A 17,953-nucleotide genomic window follows, 5' to 3' on the forward strand; every position below is an offset into this window, starting at 1 on the left:
CTGTATGCAGAGGTACAGACTAGTTGAGGTAATCTGTACATGTAGGTGGGGGAGAAGTGGCTATGCATAGGTAACAAACAAACAGCGAGTAGCAACAGTTTCCAAGGGGGGTAAAAGCTGTTGAGGAGCCTTTTGGTCCTAGACTTGGCTCTCTGGTACTGGTTGCCGTGCGGTAGCATAATGTTTTTGGGGAGTCTCTGACAATTTTATGAGCTTTCTTTTGACAGCTTGGTCTCAGTGATGTACTGGGCCGTTCGCACTACCCTCTGTAGCGCCTTACAGTCAGATTCCGAGCAGTTGCCATACCAGGTGGTGATGCAACCGGTCAGGATGCTCTCGATGATGCAGCTGCAGAACCTTTTGAGGATCTGGGGGCCCATGCTAAATCTTTTCAGTCTCCTGAGGGGGAAAAGGTTTTGTTGTGCCCTCTTCACGACTGTCTTGGTATGTTTGGACCATGATAGTTCTTTGGTGATGTCGACACCAAGGAACTTGAAACTCTCAACCCGCTCCACTACAGCCACGTCGATGTTAATGGGGGCCTGTTCGAACCACCTTTTCCTGTAGTCCACGATCAGCTCCTTTGTCTTGCTCATATTGAGGGAAAGTTTGTCCTGACAGTTCTCTGACTTCCTCCCTATAGGCTGTCTCATCGTTATCGGTGATCAGGCCTACCACTGTTGTGTCGTCAGCAAACTTAATGATGGTGTTGGAGTCGTGTTTGGTCACGCAGTCGTGGGTGAACAGGGAGTACAGGAGGGGACAAAGTACACACACCTGAGGAGCCCCAGTGTTAAGGATCAGTGTGGCAGACGTGTTGTTGCCTACTCTTACCACCTGGGGGCAGGCCATCAGGAAGTCCAGGGTCCAGTTGCAGAGGGAGGTGTTTAGTTCCCGAGTCCTTAGCTTAGTGATGAGCTTCGTGGGCACTATGGTGTTGAACGCTGAGCTGTAGTCGATTAATAGCATTCTCACATACAGTAGGTGTTCATTTTGTCCAGTTGAGAAAGGGCGGTATAGAGTGCAATTGAGATTGCGTCATCTCTGGATCTGCTGGGGCGGTATGTGAATGTGTCTAGGGTGTCCGGGAGGATGCTGTCGATGTGAGCCATGACCAGCCTTTCGAAGCACTTCATGGTTACCGACGTGAGTGCCACAGGGCGGTAATCATTTAGGCAGGTTACCTTTGCTTCCTTTGTCACAGGGACTATGGTGGTCTGCTTGAAACATTGGTGGTCTGCTTGAAAATGTCAGTGTAGACACTTGACAGTGTCAGTTGAAATGCTCATTATAAAAATTCAGAAAACAAAACATATTTTACATAGGTTTAAAGATTAACTTCTTGTTCAACCAACCACAGTGTCATATTTATAAAATGCTTTTCGGCGAAAGCATACCTAGCCCAGAACATACCTAACCCAGGACATAGCCCAGTTGACAAATTATTACAAACAGTAACCAGCCAAGCAGAAGCTTTACAAAACTCAGAAATAGAGATAGAATGAATCCCTTACCTTTGTGGATCTTTATATGGTGGCAATCAGAAGACATTAATTTACTCAATAAATGTTCCTTTTGTTCGATGAAGTCTCTTTATATCCAAAAACCTCCGTTTTGTTAGCGTGTTTTCTTCAGTAATCCATAGGCTCAAACTCAGTCAAAACAATTAGACAAAATATCCAAATTGTATCCGTAAAGTTCATAGAAAAATGTCAAACGATGTTTATATTCAATCCTCAGGTTGTTTTTTTAGCTTAAATGATCTGTAATATTTCAACTGGACAATAACGTTGTTAATATAAAAGGTAAACAAGAAATGCACATGCGCCTGAAAAAACTCTGCATCACGTTAAGGTCCACTCGTTCAGACTGGTCTTACTCCCTCATTTATAAGAATACAAGCCTGAAACCATTTCTAAAGACTGCTGACATATAGTGGAAGGTAGTCCTAAGTCAATGGATACTGTAATGGCATTGAATATAAAACTACAAAACCAACTAAAAAACCTACTTCCTGAATTAATTTTTCTCAGGTTTTCGCCTGCTAAATCAGTTCTGCTATACTCACAGACACTATTGGAACAGTTTTGGAAACGTTAGAGTGTTAATTTGTGCATGCTTTTCATAAAAAATTCAAAATGCTGCCCCCTACCTTAGAGAGGTTAAAGGTTTTGATCACATTGGCCTCCAAGAGCGTTATCACACAGTCATCCAGAACAGCTGGTGCTCTCGTGCATGCTTCAGTGTTGCTTGCCTCAAAGCGAGCATAAAAAAGCATTTAGCTCATCTGATAGGCTTGCGTCTGGCTTCCCCTTTGTAGTCCGTAATATTTTTCAAGCCCTGCCACAGCCAACATCTGAGGGCATAGCGAGATTTCTTATAAGCGTGCGGATTAGTCCCACACCCCTTGAAAGCGGCAGCTCGAGCCTTTAGCTCGATGCCGATGTTGCCTGTAATCCATGGCTTCTGGTGGGATATGTACGCACAGACACTGTGGAGACAACGTCATCGATGCACTTATTGATGAAGCCGATGACTGTGGTGGTGTATTCCTCAATGCCGTTGGATGAATCCTGGAACATAGTCCAGTCTGTGCTAGCAAAACAGTCCTGTGGTGTAGCATCCACGTCATTTGACCACTTCGCTTTTGAGCATGTCGCTAGTACTTCCTGCTTTAGTTTTTGCTTGTTAACAGGAATCAGGAGGATAGAATTGTGGTCAGATTTGCCAAATGGAGGGCGGAGGAGAGCTTTGTGTGCATCTCTGTTGTGTGGAGTGAAGGTGGTCTAGGATTTTTCCCCCCTGGTTGCATATGGAGCGGCAGGGTAGCCTAGTGGTTAGAGCATTGGACTAGTAACCAAAAGGTTGCAAGTAAGAATCCCCGAGCTGACAAGTTAAAAATCTGTTGTTCTTCCCCTGAAAAAGGCAGTTAACCCACTGTTCCTACGCCGTCACTGAAATTAAGAATTTGTTCTTAACTGACTTGCCTATTTATATAAAGCTATTAAAAAAATGTGACATGCTAGTAAAAATTTGGTAAAACTGATTTAAGTTTGCCGGCATTAAAGTCTCCAGCCACTAGGAGGGCTGCTTCTGGGGGAGCATTTTCTTCTTTGCTTAAAGGCCTTATTGAGTTGATTGAGAGCAGTCTTAGTGCCAGCTTCGCTTTGTTATGGTAAATAGGCGGCTACGAATAATACAGATGAGAACTCTCTTGGGAGATTGTCATAATGTACTCTACCGTAGGTGAGCAATACCTTGAGACCTCTTTAATGACGCACCAGCTATTATTGACAATGACACACACCCCCTCCCCTCGTCTTACCAAAGGTAGCGTCTCTGTACTGCCGGTGCATGGAAAATCCCATCAGCTCTATATTGTCCGTTTCTAAATTCAGCCACGTCTCGGTGAAACATAAGATGTTTCAATTTTTAATGTCCCGTTGGTAGGATAATCTTAATATTAGGTCATCAATTTTATTTTCTAACAATGAGCAAGACGAATGGAAGGCATTGGGAGTTTCCTCGCTCGCCTCCGGCTTCTCAGAAGGAACCCCAAAATGCGTCCCCTTTTTAGAGTTAACTACACCTCAGATTGCATTCCAAATAAATGCTTCACACAGTTCAAGTCAGAGACACATCTCAACAACAACTGTTGGTCAAATTGCTGCACAAGCAATGGACATTACACCGGTGGAAATCTGTCCTTTGGTCTGATGAGTGCAAATTTGAGATTTTTGGTTCCCACCACCATGTCTTTGTGAGACGCAGAGTAGGTGAACGGATGATCTCTGAATGTGTGGTTCCCACCGTGAATCATGGAGGAAGAGGTGTGATGTAGTTCCACTAAGCGCAAAAAAGATGGGTTGGCATATCACTGCAGAATGCTGTGGTAGCCATGCTGGGTAAGTGTGCCTTGAAATCTTATTTAATCAGTAGTGGTTTCTTTGCAGCAATTCGACCATGAAGGCCTGATTCACGCCGTCTCCTCTGAACAGTTGATGTTGAGATGGGTCTGTTACTTGAACTCCGTGAAGCATTTATTTGGGCTGCAATTAACTCTAAAAAGGGTTGAATGACAACCACAGTGGTTTTGAGGGTACAACATGCCAGCACCTCAGGAGGAAATCTTAGTTGGCTTGGAGAGAGAGCGAGAGAGATAGAGAGAGGAGACCCCGCTTGCACGAGTCCAAGGGTGCGCAAAACTGGACAGGAAGATCAGGTCAGTGACTCAAGCCTGGCACGATGTGACGCACCCTTCCTTGGGAAGGCATGGGATAGCGCCAGTGAGTCAGCCCCGGTAATAGAGGCAGAGAATCACAGTGGAGAGAGGGGAGCTGGCCAGGCAGAAATATTAAGGACGGTTTGTCACTCCAGTGCATTGCCATTCACCTTGCACTCCTGGGCCAGACTACACTCGATCATAGGACCTACTGAAGAGAGGAGTCTTCAGTAAAGACTGAGTCTACGTCTCTCACATGAGTAGGCAGACCATGCCATAAAAATTGAGCTCCATAGGAGAAAGCACTGCCTCCAGCTGTTTGCTTAGAAATTGTAGGACAATAAAGAGGCCTGCGTCTTGTGACCCTAGCGTACATGTAGGTATGTGCAGCAGGACCAAATCAGAGAGATAGGTAGGAACAAGTCCATGTAATGCTTTGTAGGTTAGTAGTAAAACCTTGAAATCAGCCCTAGCCTTAACAGGAAGCCAATGTAGAGAGGCTAGCATTGGAGTAATATGATTACATTTTTTGGTTCTATTTAAGATTCTAGCAGCCATGTTTAGCACTAACGGAAACTTATTTAGTGCTTTATCTGGGTAGCCGGAGAGTAGAGAATTGCAGTAGTCTAATCTAAAAGTGATAAAAGCATTTTTGGACAAAACAGTTCAGATTTTTGCAGTGTTACGAAGATGGAAAAAAGCTGACCGATCAGGTTCCAGAGTAATTTATAGATATGCATATCCTAGCTTCTGGGCCTGAGTAACAGGCAGTTTAATTTGGGCACCTCATTCATCCAAACTTCCGAAGACTGCCCCCTATCCCTAATTAAAGGTCCTCAGGGAAATATTAATTAATTTTCAATTTATACAATAAGTCCTTATTGTATACCGCACATAAACATTGTGATTATATGATGGAGAAAAATGTAATATTGTACTGCATTTTTGGAGACTAGAGTACAGATTAAGGAGAGTCTCCGGTGAGTGTGCGAGGCAATAGGAGACTACAGTTCTTTAATGTTAATGCCCTGCCTCGGTGGACGAGCCTGAAATTTTTAAAAAGAAGCAGAAAAGACCAAATAAGATCGAAGAGATAAGTCTTCTGGTAGGTGACATTTTTCACGGAAGATCTGTGTGTGTAGGATGAAATACCAAAGGAAGTGGAACAAACACTAGTATTTTTAGCAAGGCCACACATGTACAACAAACCACCAGACATTTTAACAGTCTTTGTAGTAAAAGAAGTTGGCATTCATGTAAGGATGTGCTAAGAATGGAGTTGTGTGGTGTGAGTATCGACTGTGAAACGTTCCTTTGTTTATGTACACACTACACAATATATTATGTACTAATCAGCTGTTTGGCATGCAGCCATCTTTCATTCAACACTCAGTATAAACAAAGCCCATGATGTCCTGATAGTAATCATTACAAAGGAAGTGATCCCTCCCCACCAGATCCTTAGGGATGTACCCTAACAGTGTTTACCCAACCCTTTAGATGGGCTGACTCTGAGTCTCACACACCTGGCCAGATCCCTGCTACTGCATGCCTTGCACGCCACAAGCACACAGCTAACCATGTGGACTGTGGAGAACACTGATCACCACCACACCCTGTCCTGCTTCACAGCCTCTTCCCTCCCTCTGTCCCATCACTTCCTCTGTCCTCCCACCATTGGTGACCTTCCAGGTTCATCTGAAGAGAGAGTCATCAGTCATCTGATCTCACATGCATTAAATAACCAATGGTGTGTATGGCATGGTGTGCATGATGAGTTTATATTGGCTATTAAATTCAGTCAGACACGTGTTAGGCCTATGGTTTTGTCTTTACATCATCTGAGGGGTTGTTTGGTACTGTCCTCTTTACTGTCTAGCATGTGTTGAAAGACAACTGGTTATCCATTGGTGCTAAGATATCAACCAACTGTGTTTGGTTCTGGGTTCAATTTGTTCTTCATTTGTATGTTTAAGTAGATAAACTACACGTTGAACTGTATGCTATGAACCAGTTTAAGATAACTAGCTCTGTCTGTTTCTCTCTTCCTCTTTCCCAGCATGCCATAGATGCTGTCAGTGCAGGAGTCAGTCCGATCGGAGACACATCTTACAACTCCAGTCACTGGGACCTGGGAAGTGCCTTCTTTTTTGCTGGGACCGTGATTACAACGATAGGTATCCTCCACCACCAAACCTATTAACGTGTGACTCGCTCCTCTGATTAACTGAGTACAATAAAGCTATAGCACTAGTCTACTTTGACGTGTAGGCCATGAGGTAACCTACAGGTGCTGTGACTCAATGTACTTCAAGTGGAGCTCTGTCAACGTTACACAACTGTAATGCAATGTGTGCTAGCAGGGAAATGGATAAAAGAAAGACTGGAAAAAATAATGCATCGTTCACAGGATGTACTTCATGCTAATGTGTGTGTGTGTGTGTGTGTGTGTGTGTGTGTGTGTGTGTGTGTGTGTGTGTGTGTGTGTGTGTGTGTGTGTGTGTGTGTGTGTGTGTGTGTGTGTGTGTGTGTGTGTGTGTGTGTGTGTGTGTGTGTGTTTGTGTGTGTGTGTGTGTGTGTGTGTTGTGTGTGTGTGTGTGTGTGTGTGTGTGTTTACTGTTCAAGTCTCACAGCGTGTCTTCACAGTACATCATTTACTGATGATAATAGCTTTCTATCAGTAGGTGGGAAGGAACAAGTGTCACTAGGGTATGTTTTTAGCAGAACATATGAATACCATTTAATCTGTTTACACAATTACTCTGCTTCTCTCACTGTGGATAGGGACAAACATCCCACCGTGCTGGTTCAGTCTGTGCTCTAGTCATCCCCGCCCATGTTCAATCTCTCCATTCACTGCAGGTTGTAATTGATGTCATGTTCTCAGAGTCCAAGCTGATTATTTCCTCACCTCTAACCTCCAACTCCTGGAACATAACACAGGCCTTGCATAACAAAACACCACTGTGACAGGTTACGGGAACATAGCTCCCAGTACGGAGGGAGGGAAGATCTTCTGCATCCTGTACGCCTTATTTGGCATCCCACTGTTTGGGTTCCTCCTGGCTGGCATCGGAGACCAGCTGGGGACCATATTTGTCAAGAGCGTCTTGAGGGTGGAGAAGATATACAGGGTAAATTGGATTACTTGAGAATTTAAGGTTATGTACATGGGGATTTACTGAAACTGCAGATGAGCACATGAGGCTTTAAGAGGTGATTTCAAGTTAACTATAAGCAACTTTCGATCAGACTGTTAAATTAATTTAGACACACCATGTTTGATAAATTATTTGGTGAAGAAAAGGGTATTTGAAAATGACTATTTGGCACCTGCTATGTAAGCGAACAGTAACTATAATAACATAAAATGTACCATTGACTTTAAAGAAGCAATATGCTTCCCACAGTGAAAACCAAGCATATTACCTCCACCCCATAATGACCTTATTCACTGTAAACGGCACAATGGCTTTGATACAGTCATCCCTGTAAAGGCTATACGTCTGTTATCCAGGTATTAGGCCAGGCACAGTGAATGGATTCCCCCCCCCCCCAAGGAGTTAACACATGAGTCAGGCTAGCTGAGGCTGAGATTACGATGTGCTCTTTGTAGTGAGGGCAGAGGTGTTTGATGGAGTAGGGAGGCTGAGAAGGTAGAAGGCCAGGACCTGATTGAGATTCTGTAAGCAGGCTGTATGTATCAAATGTCTCAGAGTAGGACTGCTGATCCCTGTCCATATAATCATATTTATTGTGATCTAAAAGCTAAAACTGATCCTAAATCAGCACTCCTACACTGAGTTTCTGTGACAACGGGGGAATTTGGGAACCAGGCTTTTCCTACTGGATTAATGGAGAGTGGTTTTGGATGCTTTTCCTTTTGGTCTCTGGAGTGATTTGTCTAATAGATATTGATGCATTGACTAAACTAATTATCTTCAAACATACTGTGTCTTTCAGCGACAGATGTAGTAAATATCTATTTAGTAAACAGTTTTATCTCTTGTTGACTTACCGTTCACCTCTGACCAATGTCATTTTTGTCCTGAAGCAAAAACAGAAAGAAATAAGCCAGACCAAAATCAGAGTTACTTCCACCATACTCTTCATCCTGGCCGGGTGCATAGTCTTCGTCGGTGTCCCAGCGGTGATTTTCAAGCATTTCGAGGGATGGACGACTCTGGATGCTATCTACTTTGTTGTCATCACGTTAACAACGATTGGCATCGGAGACTATGTGGCAGGTATGATAGTGTTGTAACAGGTTTATGTACTGTGCCTTAGACATACATTTGTTTAGTCCTCCGTTTCTACTCACCGTTTTCTCTTTTCTCGCTTTTGCATTCAATCCACGTAATGTGAAATGAGATTATCTCTATGAAATTAGCTAATGGAGTCTCCATCAACCCAAGAGGTTGTGTACTTATTTTTTGTTGTGTCGTCATTGCATTTGATAATCCCATGAATAATGATGCTATAATTGACTACCTGTAATCAGAACTCAGACAATCTTATATAGGGGAATATTAGAGAAAGACTCATCCAAAAGAATTCAAAACCCAAATACAAACTTTGTGTTTGTCAAACTGAAACTTTCTGCCTCCCTGGTCCTACTAATCTGGCTTTAATTAAAATGTATTTTTTTAATGTGCTACATTTTTCATTGTTGACAATAATTTGGCAGTAGCAGGCATCAATGTATATACGTAGATAATCCAGTAGTTGGCATCCAATGTAACAACTCTTCCACTGTTGTCCCAGGTGGGGATCGGAAGATCAAGTACATGAAGTGGTACAAGCCCCTGGTCTGGTTCTGGATCCTGGTGGGTTTGGCCTACTTCGCTGCGGTCCTGAGCATGATCGGAGACTGGCTCAGAGTGCTTTCTAAAAAGACCAAAGAGGAGGTGGGTGCTGCTCATTTAATTACAGTGCCTGTCATTACATTATCTAAAGCAGTGGAAACTAAAAGGTCACTCTTTCCCTCCCGTGCCTTCCTTCAGTCTGTTTTGTTATTATGCCTCGTTGATGCCCCTGTCTGGAGCCCCTGAGACACTGAGATAGACAGACAGACAGACAGCTGTGTGGGAGAAGTGGTTAGATATCCATTACCCACTGGGCACAGATGTCAGTTCAACGTCTAGTTTTGATTAACATTTGGTTGAGTTGTCAACTAACGTGAATTCAACCACCATGTCACCGTGTTTACTGTTGGTTACAAGTTGTGGGGAAAAATATGAAATTCCCTTATGTTGATTGATTACTTTTTAAAATCCAATCAGTATTCCACGTTGATTCAACGTAAATCACATTAAATGTTTTTGTTGAAATGACGTGAAAACAACGTTGATTCAACCAGTTTTTTCCCGGTGGGTAGTGTTTGGGCTGATGAGTGAATAGTGTGCTTACTGCGCTATTGATCTGTAAGTACAGTATGGATGGATACTGTGATATTGACTTTGTGGAAGGAGCCTTTTTTTTTTTCTGAAGGGGAATTTGTACAAGATCCAATCAATTAGATTTCCAAAGCACCCCCCTCCTCCCACCCTCATGCCTCAATCTCCATCTTTGTGTGATTTCAGGTGGGGGAGTTCAAGGTCCATGCTGCTGAGTGGAAGGCCAATGTGCAGAATGAGTTCCGGGAGACGCGTCGGCGGCTGAGTGTGGAGATCCACGACAAGTTGCAGCGGGCCGCCACCATCCGCAGCATGGAGCGCAGGCAGCTGGGACTGGAGCAGAGGACCCACTCGCTGGACATGTTCTCCCCACAGAAGAGGGCCTTGTTTGTCAGCCTGGACCAGGGCTGCTTCAAGACCTCCTCCCAGGAGAGCATTGACACCAAGCTGAATAACTTGAGGTTGCGAGGGGCAGGGGAGCTTTGTTATGAGCAGCGGAGAGGCAGCGAGCAGACCCAGCAGGCCTCATCAGAGAACGATAAGCTCTTCAACCTCCGCTTCCGGTCCCTCACCAAGCTAACCAAGAGACCCAAGAACCGTGACCTGAAGAGTAACATTCCTGATGATGTGCGGAGGGCCTGCGAGGCAATGGAGAAGAGGGAGGAGGACATGGAGGAGGTGAAGGAGGAGGAAAGGGGCGAGAGGAAGAAGGGCAACACCAGCTTGACACATTTAGAGTACGCAGACGAGCGCATTAATAAACTGAACGGTTTTGTACTGGCTCAGGCCAAAGAGAGGGAGAACGCTAGAATGTTGGAAGGAAGAGAGCTTGAGTCCCAGCTAGAGTGTGCAGATACCGAGACTGAGTGAGAGAGAAGAATACTTTTTTTATGTCTCAAAATGTGCCTTGCTGTTGTTTCTACGCTTAGACTGTTCTGAGTAAATGGGACTGTTCTGTTCAAAATCAGTCACTGTGCTCTAGCAATGTAAAGACTAATGTTGCCTAAAAGTGGAGAGAAAAGAGACCGAGGCTTGGGTCTAATTTGGTGAAGACCTATTTTCTCTTGGATAGTACTGGACCTACCAGAATCTCCTTTCCTTTTTAAAGAACACCCACTTGCTACCCAGCCCCAACCCACCCCCCAACAATATCCAACAAAAAAGACGTGGGATATATCTTCTCCTTGTTAACTGAAGGTTAGCAAGTAACCCAGTGAACTAGTGTTTCACCATCCCAATGAAATTTGCACCAACTATATAAATCTTTACTTATTATTATTCATTTCACACCAGATATTTTTAGCCCAGGCTGCTGAACAAATATGACTTGAGGGGAACTGTATCGATATACAATGTGTGCATTTACTGAAATTATGTGTACATTTATTGATACATTGGTTATGAAATGTAGCCCTAGGATAATCTACTAATCTTTTATAACAAAACCCTCTGATTGTGTATGCTTTTGACACTAAAGCTGTCAATATAAAGTATAGAAACCTTAAAGTTCAGGGCCAGCTGTCCTCTTGTAATTTCAAAAAACAAATGAAATGTACTGCATTAACATTTAGTACTGTTGAAGTGGAACATCTAGAAAATGAAGGGATTTTAAGGGCAATTTAAAAAAAAAATACTTATGAGGTTTTGATGACCATTGAACCCAATTCATTTCTGTACATCATAAGAATGATTTATTAGTATGACATTTTGTTACTTTGTTCTTTGCTTGAAGATGATTTGATTATGAATTATTTTACACAGCATACAGTATGTATGTGTGTACTGTAGTTTCCTGCAGTTGAATGTTTTCTTTCACAGTAAATGGAATATGACTTTTCTTGTCCACACCATGTGCTGTGCACTGTATGTATTGGTGTTTTCCCCTCACACAGTCAGACGATGCATTGCATTCACCCAGACCAGGGAAGGAACTTTCCCTATGGCTGTATTCACTTCGCAGATCAATGTTTTTGGTCTTCTGCTATGTCTTTGTCTCATTGATGTACTTCCTGAGGTTTTACTCAATGAAATGTTTGTCAATTTGTTCCAATTTGCTATTTATATTTTTTGTTCATTTTTATTTTACGGAATTGAGGTCTAGTCATCAGAAACACTTTTTGAATGGTGGCTAAATCACTTACCTTTGAAGATGTTCCTCTGTTTACAATCACAAGGGTCCCAGCTCCATAACAAATGGTCCTTTTGTTCGATAAAGTCCTTCTTTCTATCCCAAAAAAGTCAATTTAGTTGGCACGCTTGACTCAGTTATCCACCGGTTTCCCTCATTCAAAATGAATACAAATGAATCCCGAAAGTTACCAATAAATTTAGTCCAAACAAGTCAAACAACGTTTCTAATCAATCCTCAGGTACCCTAATATGGAAATAAACAATAAAAATTTAAGTTTAAGACAATAGTATGTTCATTACTGGAGATAAATAACGAAGTGCGCACCCTCACTGATGTGCGCCACAACACTACAGCCAAAATAGGAGCCACCTTGAAAAAATACAAATTCAAGCAAAATTTTCAAAAAACAAGCCTGAAACTCTTTCTAAAGACTGTTGACATTGGCTGGAAGCCCTAGGGACTAAAATCCGGGAGGATTTCCATTGATTTCACCATAGACATATTTTAAATGGTGTCACCACCAAAAATAATATTTTGGGATGGATTCTCCTCGGGTTTCCGCCTACTGTTTCAGTTATGTTATACTCAAATACATTATGTTTTGGAAACTTTAGAGTGTTTTCTATCCAATTCTACCAATTATATGCATATCCTAGCTTCTGGGCCTGAGTAACAGGCAGTTTACTTTGGGCACCTCATTCATCCAAACTTCCGTAATACTGCCCCCTATCCCTAAGTTAAGGATAGTAGTAGCCTGTTACACTCTTTATCATGCATGTTTGTACATTGTGCGTACACAGGTATTTATACCCTGATGCAGTCATTACTATACCTGAGCATGACTCATATCTACCACCATCGTTCTGGCCCAAATGTTGTAGGCCGCTAAGTGCGCTGGCCAGCGGTCGAGCAGTGTAATATCTTGCGACACTCAAATGGCGTCAGTCTGTCGGGGACTTTCATCATTTAGCATATATTTCACAGGAGAACAGCACATTTTTTAGATGATTACTACTGCTAACCCTAACCATAATCCTAATTAGAGGCGATATTAGCATGTAAATCTTGGTGGGGCAAAAAATATACATATAAAATTGGAATGCGTGCCAGCAAAGCCACTACACAATACTAAACAATACATTAATTGCACAATAACAGTGACAAACTGTTGGGACAGCTTTATGTAGGCCCTAACAGCAGTCCCAACATCTTACATACCTCACATTTTGGCATTTGCTGTATGATCGATGAGAAACTCCATATTGCAAATGTACGGTCCCTTACTAGACGTCCGCGAATGTTTGTAAAATTCGCCGATGGCGGCGGGCCGTGCACCGGGGCCAGATCTTCCGGGAAGTCCGCTGTCCCGGTAAATTCCACCAGATGGCGAATGGAATCTTATTGCAAATGTACAAAACATCAATCACGACATGGCCATTTCTCCTAAACGGAAAAGACTTTGAAGACGAAACTTGGTGAGCATAGGTTTGGACTAATTGGCTGTTAGCCCCGAAAAAGATGACGTCGAGGCCTCAGCACTTTTTGAGTTAAGGCCATTTTTCTGGGATTAAAGGTCAAAAACAAAAATAGAGCACTAATTTGACCACTTCATGTCAAAGTACATGAACCTATGGTGTAAGGGTGAAAAGAACCAGCCATTTATCTATCGTAATTTAAGAGAAATCGTATAATGTACAATTGGTGATGCTCAAAAAAAGTAGTTTTTCCCCCAAAAAGTTAAAGATCCAGTTGCGGCGTGTTCAGACGAATCTGGTAAGGTGTGTTTTGGAGCTCTGAGATTTCTGTGATTTTCTGTGATTTTTTGAAATCACACACACTCATTCAACCCTCTGTAAATCAGTCAGTTCTTAACGTAAAGACTAAAAACTCAAAATTCTGTATAAGCCTACCCCAAAGAGGATATGTGTTCACTTTCAGCTTCCGGTGTCAACCGGAAGTGCCTTAAATTGGGGTCATAGTGGCTGTTTCAAAGGTTTAAAAAGGTCAGATCTTTTCAAAACTTCATATGTGATTAGGCAACCCTCATGAACTGTAAATCAGTCATTTCTCCCAACAGATGTCAAAGAAAAGCTCCCACACAAACACACAAACAGCAATGATGCAGTGACACAGTGCGGGGATTAAAGACACACAGAGCCTACAATGGCATTACCATAATCTCTAGGCTGTGCCGAGTTCAATGAGATGCCCCGCTTGACCGTAGCTCACTCGGTCTGAGCGCAAAGACCGTAAAAAAAGTAGGCCCATAATGAAGCCTGGCCCTAAATTTCAGGTGCTTTTGGGTGTCAGCGGGAGAACCTTTAGGGTTAGCAACATTCTTGAGGTCCTCCCGATCTGTGCAACCCTAACCTCGACCATGTGGCATTAACCCTTAACAGTTAAAATAAGGTGTTTACATCAAACACTGTTCCTAGGCCGTCATTGAAAATAAGAATTTGTTCTTGACTTGCCTAGTTAAATAAAAGTTTTAAAAAAGAAGTTTTTAAACAGTTTGCAATGACTTCTCTCCCATAGGAAGACATTTTTTATTTTATACCTTTATTTAACTAGGAACCGTGGGTTAACTGCCTGTTCAGGGGCAGAATGACAGATTTGTACCTTATCAGCTTGGGGGTTTGAACTTGCAACCTTCAGGCCACTATGAGGTCTACCTGTGTTGATTCTAAGCTTCCTGGATCAACCGGAAGTGGTTAAATTCACCCTAAAAGTTTTTTGATGTACCAAACCTGCAGTTTGTGAAAATCACTGCATTCAACCCTGTGTAAATCAGTAAATTCTTAACGTAAACACTTTAAACTCAGGATTCTGTATTCTGTATAAGTCTACCCCAATGAGGATATGTGTTTACTTTTAGCTTCCTGTGCCAACCGAAAGTGCCCTAAAATGGGGTCATAGGGGCTGTTTTGAAGGGTTAAAAAAGTCAGATCTTTCCAAAACTTAATATGTGTGATTAGGCAACCCTCATGAACTGTAAATCAATAAAAACTCTCTCACACACACACACACACACACACACACACACACACACACACACACACACACACACACACACACACACACACACACACACACACACACACACACACACACACACACACACACACACACACACACACACACACACACACACACACACACGAGCAAGGATGGAGTGACACAATGTGGGGCTTAGAGACACACAGAGCCTGCAATAGTTACCTTCGTTCAAACTATCAAAGAACCGTCAGACCTAGACCTTTGAAACTCTAGAAACCTGTTCTAGAGCTCAAGTCAATAGTGAGTTATGTGGCTCTAGAAGGTTCTCAGACCGAGAAACAGCCTCGTACATTTGCAATAACTTCAATTAATTTTGACCATCACCAAAAGGACGAGATTTAGAAAAGTCCCAGAGTCGCAAGACTAGGTGTATTGAAACTGCCTCGGCCCAAAAAATGGATATTAAAGTTTCTGTCAGATAGCTCTTTCAAGGACCCCGTAGCAACAGCCGGAAAATGTGGATTTTCAGCACCAATAAAGCTCGTTGCTCGAGCTCCAAATGACCTATCGAGCCAAAGTTTAGTGTCAGAATGATATCTAATTGAATGATGGACGGTGACTTGCTGGCTGACTTTTGTGCATTTGGAATATGTTTAAACAGTGATAGACCATCACCAAATTGACATTCTGAAATCAACACCAACGAGCGATGGAGAGGAACCAGAATCACTGCCCGGCCATCCCGAGTTCATCGGGCCAGTCAATTTCGCATTGATTGGAACGGATCACATTTTTACCAGGAGCACATTTTTTAAATGTTTTTTATTGCCTTTAGGGGGGTGCAATGGGTTCATGGTTGGGTCGGTAGCACCCCCCACCTGTGCTCATCCAATAGGGGGCGCCCCTGGTCATTTTGTTAAAGAACGACAGAGTCCCACTTCTCTCATGTCACCATCGAGCGATGGAGAGGAACCACTATCACTCACCGGCCATCCCGAGTTCATCGGGCTAGTCAATTTTGCATTTCTGCAGTATTTTTGAGCATGTCAAATTCGTGACGGTAAATGCCCATTGAAACATATTGTAAATGGACAGTACATTAGAGTCCCACTTTTCCCTCATCATACATGACAAATCGACCGTCTAGGTTGATTCATGGCTTAACATAGTGCTATATATCATTTGGGTAGTATAAATGCCATTTGGACATGGTTCACTGACTTTTGGGTTTAGAAACCGACTTCCTATGATTGTACATGGCAAATGGACATAACATCCTGATTTCGCACTTTCAATACTTTCATATTGCATTTGGACATTTCTTATGGCATTTGGCAATGGTTCACTGACTTTTGACTTCCTATGAAATCATATTGCAAATGGACAAAACATATGCCTTTTCCCCCACCTGCATTTGTGGGGTATTATTTTGTGTTTGTGCCTGTGCACCACATAGTCAGGTTTCATGTTGGTTTATTGATTTATTGTTTTGCTTTAAGTTTCACTTTGCAATAAATATGTGGAACTCAACATCCTCTGCGCCCGTTCTTATGACAACCATGACAGAATATCCCACCAACAAAGGACCGAAGCAGCTTGAAAATGGGGTAAGGACGAGTTGGACTTGGGAGGACATGAGAGGACATGAGACCCTTCCTTGGTGGGAGTTGCCAAGGAGCATGGAAGGACAGCGACGACGCCGGGGACCGCAGGCCACAGAAACCCGAATATTTTTTTTTGGGGGGGGCACATGGAGCTGGTGGCTGAGCAGAGGGAAGAGCCAGAAAACATCTGGGAAGAGAGAGAAGTGGTCGGTCGACCCAAGGAGAGAGAGAGAGCCCACCTGGGAGTCGATGGAACAGTGTGAGGAGGGATACCGGAGAATGGAGTTGGCTAGGAGTGTGCGGCAATGCAGGTGTCATCAGGAGCATGTCATCAGTCCGGTGAAACCTGGGCCGGCTCCACGCATCTGGCCTCCAGTGCGCCTCCCCAGTCCGGTACGTCCTGTGCCTGCTTCCTGCACTCGCAGGAGAGAGCTGTTGTGCAAGTGTGTTCTGCTCAACATCCGACCAGGGGATCCGAATAGCAGTCTGGTTAAACTTGGGCTGGCTCCACCCTTCTGGTCTCCAGTGCGCCTCCCTAGTCCGGTACGTCCTGCGTCTCCTCCTCGAACTCCTCCCTGACTCCTCCCTCCTCCTCCCTGAAGTGCGTGTCCCCAGCCCGGCACGTCCTGTGCCTGCTTCCTGCATTCGCCCTGAAGTGCGTGTCACCAGCCCGGTGCAACCTGTGCCGGCTTCACGCATCAGGCCTCCAGTGCGCCTCCCCAGTCCAGTACGTCCTGTGCCTGCTCCTCACACTCGCCCTGAAGTGCGTGTCCCCAGCCCGGCACGTCCTGTGCCTGCTTCCTGCATTCGCCCTGAAGTGCGTGTCACCAGCCCGGTGCAACCTGTGCCAGCTTCACGCATCAGGCCTCCAGTGCGCCTACCCAGTCCAGTACGTCCTGTGCCTGCTCCTCACACTCGCCCTGAAGTGCGTGTCACCAGTCTGCGGCACCCTGTACTGGCCCCACGCATCAGGCCTCCAGTGCGTCTCCCCAGTCCGGTACCACCTGTGCCGGCTCCACGCATTAGGCCTCCAGTGCGTCTCCCCAGTCCAGTACGTCTTGTGCCTGCTCCTCGCACCCTCCCTGAAGTGCGTGTCACCAGTCCAGTGCCACCTGTGCTAGCTCCACGCACCAGGCCTCCGGTGTCCTGTGCCTGATCCCCGCACTCACCAACACAGTCCAGAGCTTCCGGACACAGTTCACAGTCCAGAGCTTCCGGTGCCTGTCTCCGGTCCAGAACTTCCAGCGACGGTCCCCAGTCCAGAGCTTCCGACGATGGTCCCCAGTCCAGAGCTTCCGGCGACGGTTCATAGTCCAGAGCTTCCGGCGACGGTTCACAGTCCGGAGCTTCCGGCGACAGTCCCCAGTCCAGAGCTTCCGGCGACGGTCACCAGTCCAGAGCTTCCGGCAACGGTTCACAGTCCTAAGCTTCTGGCGACGGTTCACAGTCCGGAACCTTCTACGACAGTCCACAGTCCGGAAACTCCGGCGACGGTCCACAGTCCGGAACCTCCTGCGACAGTCCACAGTGCGGAACCTCCTGCGACAGTCCACAGTGCGGAACCTCCAGTGACGGTCAACGGTCCGGAACCTCCAGCGACGGT

General features: G+C 44.4%; 1 protein-coding gene across 2 annotated transcripts in view; it reads left to right on the forward strand.

Annotated features, from left to right (window-relative positions):
• LOC124046594 (potassium channel subfamily K member 10-like) overlaps positions 1 to 14,750 on the forward strand; it is a 39,031-nt gene extending 24,281 nt beyond the window's left edge. For both annotated transcript variants that reach the window (XM_046367138.1, XM_046367137.1), the window contains exons 3-7: positions 6,282 to 6,399; positions 7,196 to 7,356; positions 8,277 to 8,469; positions 8,987 to 9,129; positions 9,805 to 14,750. In XM_046367138.1, coding sequence (XP_046223094.1) covers positions 6,282 to 6,399; positions 7,196 to 7,356; positions 8,277 to 8,469; positions 8,987 to 9,129; positions 9,805 to 10,488 — 1,299 coding nt within the window. In that variant the 3' untranslated portion in view covers positions 10,489 to 14,750. The remainder of the gene's footprint in view (positions 1 to 6,281; positions 6,400 to 7,195; positions 7,357 to 8,276; positions 8,470 to 8,986; positions 9,130 to 9,804) is intronic.
• The last annotated feature ends 3,203 nt before the right edge of the window (positions 14,751 to 17,953 follow it).

The sequence above is a fragment of the Oncorhynchus gorbuscha genome, linkage group LG10 (assembly GCF_021184085.1).
Source record: "Oncorhynchus gorbuscha isolate QuinsamMale2020 ecotype Even-year linkage group LG10, OgorEven_v1.0, whole genome shotgun sequence".
Taxonomy (NCBI): domain Eukaryota; kingdom Metazoa; phylum Chordata; class Actinopteri; order Salmoniformes; family Salmonidae; genus Oncorhynchus; species Oncorhynchus gorbuscha.